At 38.0% G+C, this 14,005-nt stretch overlaps 2 protein-coding genes across 9 annotated transcripts in view; one reads left to right on the top strand and one right to left on the bottom strand.

Annotated features, from left to right (window-relative positions):
- BIVM (basic, immunoglobulin-like variable motif containing) overlaps nucleotides 1-14,005 on the bottom strand; it is a 47,012-nt gene that overhangs the window by 4,519 nt on the left and 28,488 nt on the right. For 2 of the 8 annotated variants that reach the window (XM_058184704.1, XM_058184707.1), the window contains 7 exons: nucleotides 8,397-8,986; nucleotides 7,499-7,625; nucleotides 7,149-7,244; nucleotides 6,902-7,006; nucleotides 3,480-3,574; nucleotides 2,171-2,303; nucleotides 413-496 (listed from right to left, as the gene is read on the bottom strand). In XM_058184704.1, the coding sequence (XP_058040687.1) occupies nucleotides 413-496; nucleotides 2,171-2,303; nucleotides 3,480-3,574; nucleotides 6,902-7,006; nucleotides 7,149-7,244; nucleotides 7,499-7,625; nucleotides 8,397-8,874 (1,118 nt within the window). In that variant the 5' untranslated portion in view covers nucleotides 8,875-8,986. Of the gene's footprint in view, nucleotides 1-412; nucleotides 497-2,170; nucleotides 2,304-3,479; nucleotides 3,575-6,901; nucleotides 7,007-7,148; nucleotides 7,245-7,498; nucleotides 7,626-8,396; nucleotides 8,987-9,923; nucleotides 10,054-12,762; nucleotides 13,065-14,005 lie in introns of those variants that run through there. The other 6 variants (XM_058184703.1, XM_058184705.1, XM_058184706.1 and 3 more) reach the window with 6 other exon arrangements.
- The window catches only part of POGLUT2 (protein O-glucosyltransferase 2), a 28,065-nt gene continuing 27,814 nt past the window's right edge, over nucleotides 13,755-14,005 (top strand). Inside the window, exon 1 of the mRNA XM_058184711.1 lies at nucleotides 13,755-13,988. The gene's annotated coding sequence lies outside the window, so the exon portion shown is untranslated. The remainder of the gene's footprint in view (nucleotides 13,989-14,005) is intronic.

Genomic DNA, 14,005 nt, shown 5'->3' with positions numbered 1-14,005 from the left:
GTTCAAAACTGAATCTAAGTATGCATCCAAAAGCAAATATGAATAATTGTTTTCAAGTTTCAACAAAGTAAACTATTTCATTAGCATCTAAAGAGAATGCCCATTTTCTTCTATTCCCAAGGTAAGTGTATTTTTTGCCCTCAAAATCTGATTCTCAATACTTTCGATTAGAAGACACATGCCAGAATCTTGGAGATGGATGAAATATTAGCTCTCTAGAAAAGAAATCTCAGCTAGAACATGCAAATTTTGAAGTTTCAATACATTTTCTAGTCTATTTGGGAATTTGTATCTTATACTTATTCATCTAGGAATCAGTGTTGGTATGAGTATTTGTGGATGCCAAAAGAATACCTGAATATCTTTAAAATTAGATGATCTTTTGTGAGTTTACTAGGGTGTGCTAACTTACTTTTTGCAGTGAATAGTGGGGTGTTTTCTGCTTGGCTCTCCAATGAGTATCCAGTATTCTACATCTTGCTGTAAGAGACATCCCCTGGTGCACAAAAATGATAAGACAAAATGTTTATTATAATAAGCTCTACAAACGAACAATTTAATTTGTCACTGGCCAAAATGAGTAATTAGCTGCATGGTTACATAAAATATATTAAACATGACATATATGTGTGTGTGTGTGTGTGTGTGTGTGTGTGTGTGTTTTCTGAGGTTTTCGCGGGTGTTTGTATGTAGGTCTTTGGTTATTTGGGTTTTCTCCCGCGTAAAATTGGAAGTGTCTTGGTCCCAGAAGCACAAAGCTGAAGCCTGAAGATGACGAATAAGACTTCGTCGAAACGTCACCAAGACACTTCCAATTTTATGTGGGAGAAAACCCGAATAACCAAAGACAGACAGAAATACATACATACATACATACATACATACATACATACATACATATATATATATATATATATATATATATATATATATATATATATATATATAGACTATGACCATTTTTAGAACAGGTGTCCCATCCCCAGGGCCATGGACTGGTACCAGGCCGTGGCATGCCAGAAACCAGGCTGTGCCCCATCCATGGGATGCAGGCAGCATGCAAAACCATGCTCCCCACTCCTGTCTTCAGAAAGACCTCTCCACGGAACCCATCCCCGATACCCAAAAGGCTGGGGGCCGCTGCTTTAGTAAAAACAAAAAGATCCACTGCTCCTAGTGTTTCATAATATGTGAAATATTTGCAAACTTAACCCAACCTGCTCTGTATCCATAGAGTGCATGTTACTTGTGTGTTCATTAAAATAACAAATGTATTCTTTGAGAAATTGGCTACATTTCAACAATTGTATCCTTTCTCTAGGTATTGCTGCACAGAGAGAACAGATCTGTTCTAGAACTCATCTTTATTCCTACTCAAAAAGATAGCACTAGCTGTTTCTGCAGTAGGCTGGATTCAATGGCTTTTTTTCAAGTCCCTAATTCCTTGCAATGAGTTATGGTTTTTATTATAAATGCAAAACCCCCCACAAAACTATACATAAAATACAATGCTTTATCACCTCTGTAGAAAAACTCTTTTCTGCTCCTTTAATTAGTTAACAGTCAAAGGAAATGTAAAATCCCATTCATATTTACTTTTAAAGAAAGAATGGCAATTCCCACAAATGTGGGTTCATGCAAACTAATATATCTATTTTTAGTAGAAGTCAAACTAATGAAATTGGATTGATTTACCTAATAAAAAAACCAAAACTTTTATATTTAAATGATAAAATGCAAAGATTTTTAATGAAGACTTTAAAAGGCTATTCTCCCAAATGAAAGAAACAAGATTTATATCAAATGCAACATGAGAGACTGAAATAAATAAATCAACAGATTTATTATACAAATTCATGGTTTTTCAGACTTGTTTGCTGACAAGCAAATTTATCCAGAGTACTGTATGAGAGACAGTTCTTGAAGAACAAGATTTGCAGTTTAAATTAACGTTGTTCCTATTTTGAAAAACTGTATATGAAAAAATATTGCCATCTAGTGATTGTTAATGCAGATAACAAACCACATAATTGTACTGTATGATACTAGATGTCAAGTTTGCTGATAAAGTTATGATGTTAAAATGAGCAATTAAAGGTTCACTTTTTATAAGACAATTGCAGCTATGTTGGTCCCACTGATGAAATCAAGTAGATTTTGAGGGTCTTACTTATATGCTTTGCTTGGCTTTATTGGAGTTGCTTCAAATCCAATTGGACAAAAATAATGATTTTGGCAATGATAAATATATGCCATTGATTCATCTCGCAGCCCTTGTGTTAATTTTGTTAAAGCTCCTGAAGCTACAAATTAAAAAGAAATGAAAACATTACAAAGGTATTTTATTGGATATTAAGACACACACATTTAGGTTTAATATTTTTAATATAATTAAAATAATATATAATTGAAAATATAATTTAAAATAATTTTTTAAAAATTATAAACTATTAACTCTGTTTCAGGGACTCTAATCAATATAATGTAATATAATGCAAAACAATGTAGTAACATAGACAGTCCTTGATTAGTGGCTGCCTTATTCAGCAGTGTTTTTAAAAAAACCTTTATGACCAGTGGCTGCATATTTGACTTTTGCAGTGTTCCTTAGTTATTTGATCACTATTATGATCAGCATGCATTGTCCTGTGCCTGAACTATCTTCTCCCCGCCCCCTCCGCTTGCAGAGTAGAGATATTGGAGAAGGGATTATAAATGAATTAACAAGCACCCAATGAAGAATACACATTGAAAGCAATACATTGGCACCTGCAACCACAACTCACAGTTGTGTAGCATGCTTAATGCCAATGCATTACTTTCAATGTATATTCCAGAATGTGTGCCTGCTTACTCTCTTGTCATCCCTTCCTCTCCAATGAATACAAATATTAACTGCCTTCATGCTAATTATTTCAGCAACAGGGTCAGCATTGCAAAGAGGGGTGGGGGGAAAGGAAAATACAATTCCATGATTTCCCACTAAGCAACTGCTTCACATAAAAACAGAACTTTTTGACCCAAATGTTATGGTTTAATGAGGACTACCTGCAATTTAAACCCCTCTCAAAAAAAAATTATCTTGGTTACTTAGAAGCAAATGCTTGTCCGGCCAGAAAATTTCAAGTGAGTTGCAATAACTACAACTAAAGTGGGCGGAGAGTGCAGATGTGGCTCCATCTCTCCATTGCCACTGTTATCCAACTCTCCTTTCCTGAGATGAGGAATTCTTATAACAGATGTTCAGAGGTTTCCTTAGTCAAAGAAGTCAAAAACTGCCTTTTCTCCATATTCAGCTGGCAATTGGGAACACAAAATCCCAGGAAAAATACTGTATGTCAATCCTTAAAAAAAGCCTATACAAATTCAAAAAGAGACATGAAATCAACTGTGAAAAATAAACAGACCCCACACCCATTTCGTCCTGCTCTTTTAACAGGTACAAAGAATTAATCATGTCATTAAAATTGCCTTCTTACCAGTTTCTCCAGCAGTCTTATACTTCCCATGAGGTTTATAGAGAAAATAGGAACATCCTTTGACATGGAAATAATCATTAATTTGTCTGAACCACCTGAAAAGTTCAATGTGCAGAACAGTGTATTTTAAATGTAAATTAGCAATTAAACAATAAAAAAATATTTCTCCTGCCAGACACATATGACATGGTTAATATTCCAACTATTCCTTAGTCAGATATATATAGAACAATTATAATTGGGACTGCAATCTGTGTTTGTTTTAAAGTATTTCTTCTTACAGGTCTAATACTAATAAGCTAATAAGCACACTGACCTTAAATACTTTTGATTCAAATTATGGGCACATGTTTCTTTGCCAGGTCCGTGGTAAATAAAGCCCCCCTTATTTTCGATCTTATACAAGAGGGGGGTGCGGACCTGATGGGCATCTCAGAGACCTGGTTGGGCACGGAAGGGGGGGTGCCCCTTGTTGAAATGTGCCCACCGGGCTTCCGTGCATTTCATTCATCCCTATGCATGGTCACTCATGCCCTCGTCACTTCCCGCCTGGACTACTGCAACGCTGTCTACATGGGGCTCCCCTTGAAAAGCACCCGGAGGCTCCAACTGGTCCAGAATGCGGCTGCACGGGTAATAGAGGGAGTAACTCGAGGCTCCCATGTAACACCTCTCCTGCGCAAGTTGCACTGGCTTCCGGTGGTCTTCCGGGTGCAATTCAAGGTGTTGGTTACCACCTTTAACGCGCTCCATGGCATAGGACCGGGTTATTTACGGGACCGCCTGCTGCTACCAATAGTCTCCCACCGACCTGTGCGCTCCCATAGGGAGGGTCTCCTCAGGGTACCATCAGTCAAACAATGTCGACTGGCGACCTCCAGGGGGAGGGCCTTCTCTGTGGGGGCACCTGCCCTCTGGAATGAGCTGCCTCTGGGGATACGTCAACTCCCTGACCTCCGGACCTTTCAACGCGAGCTAAAGACCTTTTTGTTTCATCGCGCAGGGCTGGCTTAATGTAGTTTTAATGTGGGTTTTATTATAGTTTTAGTCTGTTTTGGCCTAATTGAATTAGCTTTTTAAAATGTTTTTTAATTTTTGTGAAATCTGTTTTTATTTGGCTGTAAACCGCCCTGAGTCCTTCGGGAGAAGGGTGGTATTTAATAAAATAAATAAATAAATAATAAATAATAAATCTCATTTTGAGGATGAACATCATTCCAAAATTCAGACATTCTTTTCTTCTGATTTCACTCTAGAACGCCCTCTTTCAAAGAACTTTATCTAATCTTTGTGTTTCCTTTGTGTAGCCAAATTACTTTATAATCCCAAACCCTTCCCTCTCCCTTTTGCCCTACTCTCTCACAAAAATAATTCTATCAATGACAATCAAGGCGTCTTGCTCTTGCTTTTTTCCCCCTTCTATTTGGCTCAAATGCAGGACAGCCATGTGTCAAAAGCATTACTACTACAAATACATCTGCTTATAGATTAGAACTTATTGTGTTTAAAACAGTCTACAGGTATTTATTTATTTTAATTTATTTATTTAATCAAATTTTTATACCGCCCTATCTCCCGAAGGACTCAGGGCGGTTTACAGCCAGATAAAAATACAGAAATCATACACAATAAAAACTAATTAAAAAACTTATTTAAATAGGCCAAAATTTAAAATTACAATTAAAATGATAAAACCCCATTACCTAAAAATTAACAACTAACCCCAGTTAAAATTAAGTAAAACTTTTAATCCAGTCCCGCTTGGATAAATAAATGCGTTTTCAGCTCACGGCGAAAAGTCCGAAAATCAGGCACTTGGCGTAAACCAGGGGGAAGTTCATTCCAAAGCGTAGGCGCTCCCACAGAGAAGGCCCTACCCCTGGGGGCCGCCAGCCGACATTGTTTGGCGGATGGCACCCTGAGAAGACCCTCTCTGTGTGAGCGTACGGGTCGGTGGGAGGCATGAGGTAACAGCAGACAGTCCCGTAAGTACCCGGGCCCTAAGCCATGGAGCGCTTTAAAGGTGGTAACCAAAATCTTAAAGCGCACCCGAAAGACTACAGGAAGCCAGTGCAGACTGCGTAATAGTGGTGTTACATGGGAGCAACGAGTGGCTCCCGTTACTACTCGCGCAGCTGCATTCTGAACTAGCTGCAGGTAGTCTTGGACTTATAACAGTTTGTTCAGTGACCCTTCAAAGTTACAACAGTACTGGAAAAAAGTGACATGACTGTTTTTCACATGACCATTGTACCATCCCCATGGTCACATGATCAAAATTCAGATGCTTGGCAACTGGTTCATATTTTGACGATTGCAGTGTCTGAAGGTTATGTGATCCCCTTTTGCGACCTTCTGACAAGCAAAGTCAATGGGGAAGCCAGATTCACTTAACAACCATGTTACTAACTTAACAACTGTAGTGATTCATTTAACAACTGTGGCAAAAAATATTGTAAAATAGGGCAAAGTTCACTTTAACAAATGTTTCGCTTAGTAACAGAAATTTTGGGCTTAATTCAGTGCTGAAATCTGAACTGGTTTTCTATCGGTTTGCTGGCCGCGCATGTGCACTGCGCGCATATGCACAATACACAGCAAAAGGAGGCTTGGGAAGGTTAAGTAGAACAACGGGGTGTGTGTGTGGAATCAGCTGTGCTGCGTGATTTAGCTTCGCTAGAAAGCAGGATTTCTTGCTTTCTAGTAAAGCTAAACCACGCGGCACAGCTGATCATTGGAAATACCGGTTCAGAGGAACCGGTAGGGTTTTTTTTTTACTACCAGTTCGCTTGAACCAGTAGTTTTTATCACTACCGGTTCGCCTGAACTGGAGAGAACCGGTACCATTTCACCCCTGGCTAAATTGTGGTCGTAAGTTGAGAACTATCCGTATTATGATTGTTTCTGCTTATCTACACATGGCTTCCTAGAAATAAGCTAATGAGCATGCTATAGAACTGCAAGCCCAATTTTCTTTTCCAGAATAAAAATGATGCATCATATAGATAAGACAGACACACACTGTCTACATTAGGAGAATGAGATAGTTCAAGAACAGTTTTTAGCAGAAATGGCTAAACTTTCTGTTTAAAAGAAAAAACCCAAAGTACTTTTGTTTTTACTTGGAAACAGCATCTGGACTTTGTATTTAAGCTGGGGGGAAAATGAAACTTCAATTTTGGGTTTTTCTGATTAGGTAGATTGGTTGTTATAGAAAGGGCTTGTTTATACTATTACGTAAAAGTAAAAAGTTGAGTTTGATGTTGCTTATTCTACTGTACCAAAGGGAGTCGGATGTCAATACCTTCTTCTCTAGATTCTACATTTTTCTCTTCCCTTTTCCCTCCCTTACTTTTTTATTATTTGCTTTTGTATTTTTGTATTTTATATTATAAACTAACATAAAAAGGAACAGTTTTTACCTCATTAGTGTAGTATTTCCAGTAAATGGACCAAATCTTATCTCTTCAAAAGGTGGTTGAATGCCCAATATGTGCAAAGCCTCTTCTTGAGTAATAGGTGGTAAACTGGATTTAGAAATTAAAAGGTTCAAAATAGAGGCAACTATAGAAAACAAAGACTAAGTTGCATCTTAAGTACACTAAATGGCAATGAAAACTTTGCTAGATCCCCAAAAGAATTCGTTTAATATACTGAAGGATAACTTACTTTCCAGTTCCCATTGTGCTATATAGGAAATTCCAGCATGAGACTAGAGATGAAATCCCACAGGAAGTCTTATATTGGGGGCGACTTATGCAGTACCTATAAAACAAATTTTTCATAGGCAAATTTTCATATGCTGTAATGAAAACCAGAAGGCTTAAGCATGTTGAACTTTAATGCATCTCAATTTCCTCCCACAAAAATGTCTTCAGCCCTTGCCATCATGGCACTTAGATGCCACAGTACTAAAAAAAAAAAAGACATGACTCCCCAATTATTTTAAAAAATATTTAACAGTGTTAAAGTATTCAGCTATACAGAACGATAGTAATACCAATGTTTTCAAATACTACCATCTCCGGAGATCTAACACTTTCCGTGGCTTTAGTTCTTCAAGGGTGTAATGCTGTGGACATTCCCTGTATTGTTTACTTTTTTTATCTACAACCGTTTTCTTGCTTCCCTGCTTCTTCATGTTCCCTATAAACAAATTAAAGAAATTATTTCTAAATATTCAGGATATTAAAGAAGTTTATGTTTTGTAACCCTTCTTTCTCAATATTTTTTTCCCCAGTTCAATTCTGAGTAGTTATATATCCCTTTTCAGCATATCCAAAGCCTCTATGTGTTCCATGATATCGTACATATATTTTTACCCTGTAATATTTTAGTTACCCTTCCTTCCGCTAGGTCTTCTATTGTCAGATTTGAATCTGAAAGCTCCTTGGGACATACTTTATTATTTAAAATACTGTAAATTTAGAAGGTTTTATGAAACAGATTTTAAGGCAACCATTTCTCTTTTACTTTTGAGGTTGTTTACGATGGGTGACTTGCATATGCTGCTCATGATTGCAATCCAATTTTATTGAATTGCAAGATCCTATTTTATTTGTACACCGTTTTCAGGATTTGAGGAATTTTATTACTAGAATCATAGCAATATTATTTTCTATCTAAGTAGTAAGTTGATGATGCCAGGAACAGGGGGAAAAAAACCTAATTCCCCATGAACACTGCAGTTGCGAATGAATGGTGAGCATGTAAATTAATTAGGTTCAAGATATGATTTTGGCAAATTAAAAAATCTTTTATTTATTTATATAAATTTTATTTATTTATATAAAACTGTTGTTTCTTAAATATTGAAACTGTAATAGTACCTAATGTATAAACTACAACAAATGGCAGAATAAAAATATTTTCATTTCTTAGAATAAGATAGATGCTTAAATAAAAAGACAAATGTACCTGCTCGATTCTTCAAATCTGGGGATGTATCACTGAATTCAGACTTATCTATTTCCCACGCCAATGGCAGTTTTCCAAGACTAATAGATAAACTTTCCAGGTTAGAATCATCGTTGTAAACTATATCCGAAGGTCCAGTTCGAACACTAATAAAAGCAGAATTATTTCCATCATTTAAGGCAGCACTGTCTTGTAAGCAGGCACTCACTGTAGCACTTGGGCTTTTGCAAATAGATGTTACCTGATTTAAAAAAGCGTAGTCTGAACAAATGGTATAAAACTTTTCTCGGGTGTGAGTCACAGGACATCCCCATGGATAATGCCTGTCCCCACCAGAACTCATAGAGGCCCCTGAAGTACCTGGAGCACAAAATGATTTCACAGTACCATGAAGATTAACTTCTGAAGTCTTCCTTCCAGTTTTGGGCCCATTTTCTTCAGGATCACTCTCCAACTGAGAGTCTTCGATGTTAGGCATTGAATCGCCTGTCGTTTTTTCTTCCCAGATGAAGAAGGTACATCAAAAGCTTTTCGTGCACTCAGACATAATTTACACTTATTCAAGATTTTCAAGATGTATTTAAAATTTCCTAAAATGAAAAAGAAAACATATTTTTAGCTAAAAATCGAAAGTACGAAACACATTTCTAACAAAAACTTAGGGCTTGTCCACATCATCACTTTTCTCTTATTTTATACGTTTTGAGAGGAACTTACAGTATATGAATTTCAGGCTCAACTAAGAAAATGCAAAAGTCAAGCGAAGATTTCTATTTAATTATTGAAGTTGCTTTAAAACAACTGAAATTACATCTCCTCCCTAATTTATCAATCAGAGCCCAAAGAACTTTAGATGAAACTCTTCCTTAGCTAATCCATCAATCAGGCAAGGAAGGGGGCTAACAAAAAGTTGTTTTCAGTGATGGTGCCCATGTCTATATGATAGCATTGCTTAATGGTCCTGGAAGGTCTGCCCAGAGATGCAATACTATCCAAGTTACATAATTATATATGGTTAGTGCCAGAAGTTGTATGTGGAAAAATTGCAACATTGATTGCACCTGATGTCAGGTGGATAGACCCAATTACAATGGGAACAGGTATTCTGATGGAAGATCCAAAGGACTAGATCCAAAGGACTAGGTTAGGAACATACAGTCATGGAGAAAGGATATGGATGTTGTTGCCAGGAGTTGAAAGCAACCTATTGGCACATAATCAATCAAAAGTTAGTGTGATTTCAAACAAGTGCTCTTGCACTAAATTAAGAACTGTTTTAATAATGAAGCTAATCTAACGTAGTGACCTTCCAAATAGGTTCATAAAAGTAATTAGTCAAAATTTTTCATACCTTACTTACTAGTTTTAACTATGCATAGCACTTTTTGTCTCTAGTTTGCCATGAAGTAGAAAATACCCTATTAATTGATAAATAATTGATAATAATTAATCTAGATAAACAAAAAATTCCATGAAGATTACTCTCTTCAAGATTATAATATCAATTATTCAGGGGTGGGATCCTACCTGTTGAACAACCGGTTCGCTGAGCGCACACAGTTTCCTTAAAATTGAACTTTCGCGTTGCAAACAAGGAAAGGAGCAAGGAAAACGGCTGAGGAGGGCCAATTCAATCTGCCGCCCCTGATCAACTGGGCTTCAGAAGCAGAAATAAAGTATAACACTGGGGCAGGCGGGCCCACTTTCACAGCAACAGAGAACCAGTTCGCTCTCGGCAGGAAGTGGGAACTACCGGTTTGGTTGAACCAGGCCGAGCCTGTAGAATCCCATCACTGCTGTTATTCTTTTGTATATTTTTTTATAGCGCACTGCACACCAAAACAACTAGACACAAGAACAGTTTTTCCCCAAACACCATCACTCTGCTAAACAAATAATTCCCTCAACATTGTCAAACTATTTACGAAGTCTGCACTACTATTAATCTTCTCATCGTTCCCATCACCCATCTCCTTCCACTTATGACGGTATAACTAACTTTGTTGCTTGTATCCTTACAATTTATATTGAGATTGCTTCCTGATTGCTTATTTGTATCCTATAACTATCATTAAGTGTTGTAAGTGTTGTACCTTGATGAAGGTATCTTTTCTTTTATGTGCACTGAGAGCATATGCACCAAGACAAATTCCTTGTGTGCCCAATCACACTTGGCCAATAAAAAATTCTATTCTATTCTATTTTTTTAACTGCAGCCTGCACAGGCATTCAGTGCAGTCATAATAACATCAGGCACACCATGTCATTGTGCAAATGATGCACAGGAGGTTCATTTGCTTCAATTATATATTGCATAACTTTCTCTATGGTATTCATTCCTTCAGTTTGTGGACTCCTATGGTAGGCTGTCAGGTGCTTTTGTAAAGCTGATAAGTAGAGTTTGAAGGCAGTATCTTTCCAGTTTACATAGAATAGAATAGAATAGAATAGAATAGAATAGAATAGAATAGAATAGAATAGAATAGAATAGAATAGAATTTTATTGGCCAAGTGTGATTGGACACACAAGGAATTTGTCTTGGTGCATATGCTCTCAGTGTACATAAAAGAAAAGATACGTTCATCAAGGTACAACATTTACAACACAATTGATGGTCAATATATCAATATAAATCATAAGGATTCAAGCAAATGACACAAGGTTAGATAGATAGTTTTGAATTCAGAAATCCTATATAACATGTCAGGTCAAATTGAATTAACTCTTCCAACTCCAGAAACATTACACAAAACATCATTTTAAAATGACTTTTTAAAAGCCATATAGTCACTTTTTCAGATATTTAAAAGGTATCTCAAGATTTAACACATACATGGAAAAATATTTCATTTTGTGCATCACACTTCCTATAGTTTAATTAATTCAAAGGGATATTTTCTCTTACATCCCAGCTAAAATTTTATCAGCTTTGTTAAAAGCTGATAACCCATCCTTCCCATTCATTATTTAAGTTTAAAATGCCCTAAATGCTTTAAATAAGACTTCTTCAAACTTGTGCTCAAAAAGGCTGGGGGTGCTAAGTATTTTGATTCAAACACATTTAAAAGGTATCAGAATCAGATGGCTGTTTCTGATCCATCATTGAGTAATCCCTTTCACTAATTTTGCAAGCTTTATTAAATCCTCTCTAAGATTAAAATACTGTGCAGTTTCAAAGGCAAAGGTAAGTACCGGTATTCAGAAGCCACTCAGTTTAACACTGCATGTCTAGACAAACAGAAAGGGATTATAGATAATATTCTATAGTAGAATTAACAAAGGATTATGGCTTCCAATTAGAAGAGTCAACAGTCCATCGGATCCAGCATTTTATTTTCAAACATACAGATGCCAATGAACATCCCCATAAATGAGACCACCCCAAAAAAAATTAGTCTACAAAAAGGCAACTTTGTCAGACCAGCGTAGCAACAGTGTTGTTGCGATCATTAAGTGTTGTATCATTAAGTGTTAAATGTGTACCCTATGACTATCATTAAATGTTGTATGTTATGATTCTTGATGAACGTATCTTTTCTTTTTTGTACACTGAGAGCATATGCACCAAGACAAATTCCTTGTGTGTCCTATCACACTTGGCCAATAAAACATCCTATCCTATCCTATCCTATCCTATCCTATCCTATCCTATCCTATCCTATCCTATCCTATCCCAATCCCAATCCCAATCCCAATCCCAATCCCAATTCTATTCTATTAACAGGACCTGCTTATTCATCAGCCAGCACCCCAAATCCTTCCCCTAAGCCTAAGCATATTGTCAAAGGAGTAAAACAATTCATTGATTCTCTATCCTGCTGCTATATTTTTGCAGTAATAGCAGAGGCAACCCCATGAGTCCTTCGGGAGAAGGGCGGTATAAAAATTGAATAAAATAAATAAAAATAAATGCAAGTGAACCTCAATGCTACCAATGAACAGGAATGGAAGCAGTGGTTTCCTCAACTGCATAGTCCAAAAGTGGCACCTACCAAAGGTTTTGTACTCCAATGGCAGATGGTGCACATATAAGCCCTGCCTGGATGGCTGTCCAAGATGTGGCTGACTCGCCTCTCGCAGCGTTTTCCCCAGGGTTGGCAATGCTGGCTTGTGTTGTTGGAAACTGTGGCTTAGCCACACCTGGAGGGCCACATGCAATTACCTTCTCTTGCATTGTTTCTTGCATTTCCTCTGCAAGATGTACTACGGTTATTCCAGGAGGCTCCGTCTGCTTACTTTTAAGAGAGTCTCCCTGAAATGCATCCACGCCCTTCCTTATAGGATAACATCTCTGGCAGCCACCTTTGATTACATCCCAAAGGTTTCTGCTCCCGCAAAAGAATAAAGAAATCCCTCTGTCCTTACTTGCTCCAGGCGCTCGCCTGCTCCTCTTCTGCAGATGATGAACACCAGTAACCCCGTAATTTACATGCATATAAATATAAATAAATAAACAGGCTCTCAAGATCTTCTACCGTATATATGGGGCCTATCCGTACCATTGTCCATCTTTACCTGCTTGCTAGCGGCAAAAGCCCTTCCGATTTCTGCAAGTGCGCGCACGCGTCACCGCACTCTCACCTACGCGCGTGCTCTCCCCGCAAGCCACGCCCTTTCCCCCCCCCCTCCGGGGTGTGTGTGGCTTTTCTGCATCTTGATTGGCATCCCGTGCCCCTGCAGGACTCTTTCTAATTCGCTAGCGGAGTGACATATGTTGGACCGCTTTGCGAATTACCTTGCTTGCCCTTCTAGCGCGTGCCGAAAAGCCGGAACCTGATTGGTTTCGGCTTGCGGGGAAAAAAAAAGGGAGTCCATACGTAATACGGGGGGGGGAAGGGCGGGGTTTCGACAAAGCCCGGTCACTTTAAAGTTTGTGGACTTCAACTCCCAGAATTCCCCAGCCAACATGTCTGGCTGAGGAATTCTGGGAGTTGAAGTCCACAAGTCTTAAAGTGGCCAAGCTTGGAGATCCCTTTAACGTTTAATGATTCCCGCCTCTCTTTTCCTCGAATGATGACCGGTGCCTCTCGGGTGGGAGGTAACCGGTCACTGTAAGAATCGTTTTGTTTTGGGGCGGTGTAGAAATTTGGTTAATCAATACTGCATATGAATACAATTAGAGTGCGGTAGGATCGATTGAATTTCCCGATGCTGCAGTGTTGTCTAGGAAAAAAAAAAATCAGTTTAAAGCAGGGGTGTCCACCCTTGGTCCCTTTAAGACTTGTGGACTTCAACTCCCAGAGTTCCTCAGCCAGCTTTGCTGGCTGAGGGACTCTGGGAGTTGAAGTCCACATGTCTTAAAGGGACCAAGGTTGGAGAGCCCTGCTTTAAAGATAGTTGCACTTTACACCGGTTGTTTTTTGGTTTTTTTTAGCACGATCCTCTTTGTGTCTGCTTGAAAAATAGCTAATGCAGTGTTCACAAATCAGGATAGGGTTATAGCTGAACAGCAAGGAGAAGCTGAAGAGATAAAGGAGGGATCCGGATTGTAATATGTTTGTTCCAACCATTATGTTCCTTTTAAAAGATACACCCATCAATCTGGTGAGCTCCATGTTTCCTAGCCTGCAAGCAATGCAAAACCCTTGATGGTAAGATGCGAACACAG

Source organism: Ahaetulla prasina, chromosome 5 (assembly GCF_028640845.1).
Source record: "Ahaetulla prasina isolate Xishuangbanna chromosome 5, ASM2864084v1, whole genome shotgun sequence".
Taxonomy (NCBI): Eukaryota; Metazoa; Chordata; class Lepidosauria; order Squamata; family Colubridae; genus Ahaetulla; species Ahaetulla prasina.
The sequence above is the reverse complement of the archived record's forward strand: the minus strand, read 5'-3'. Positions and strand labels throughout refer to the sequence as shown.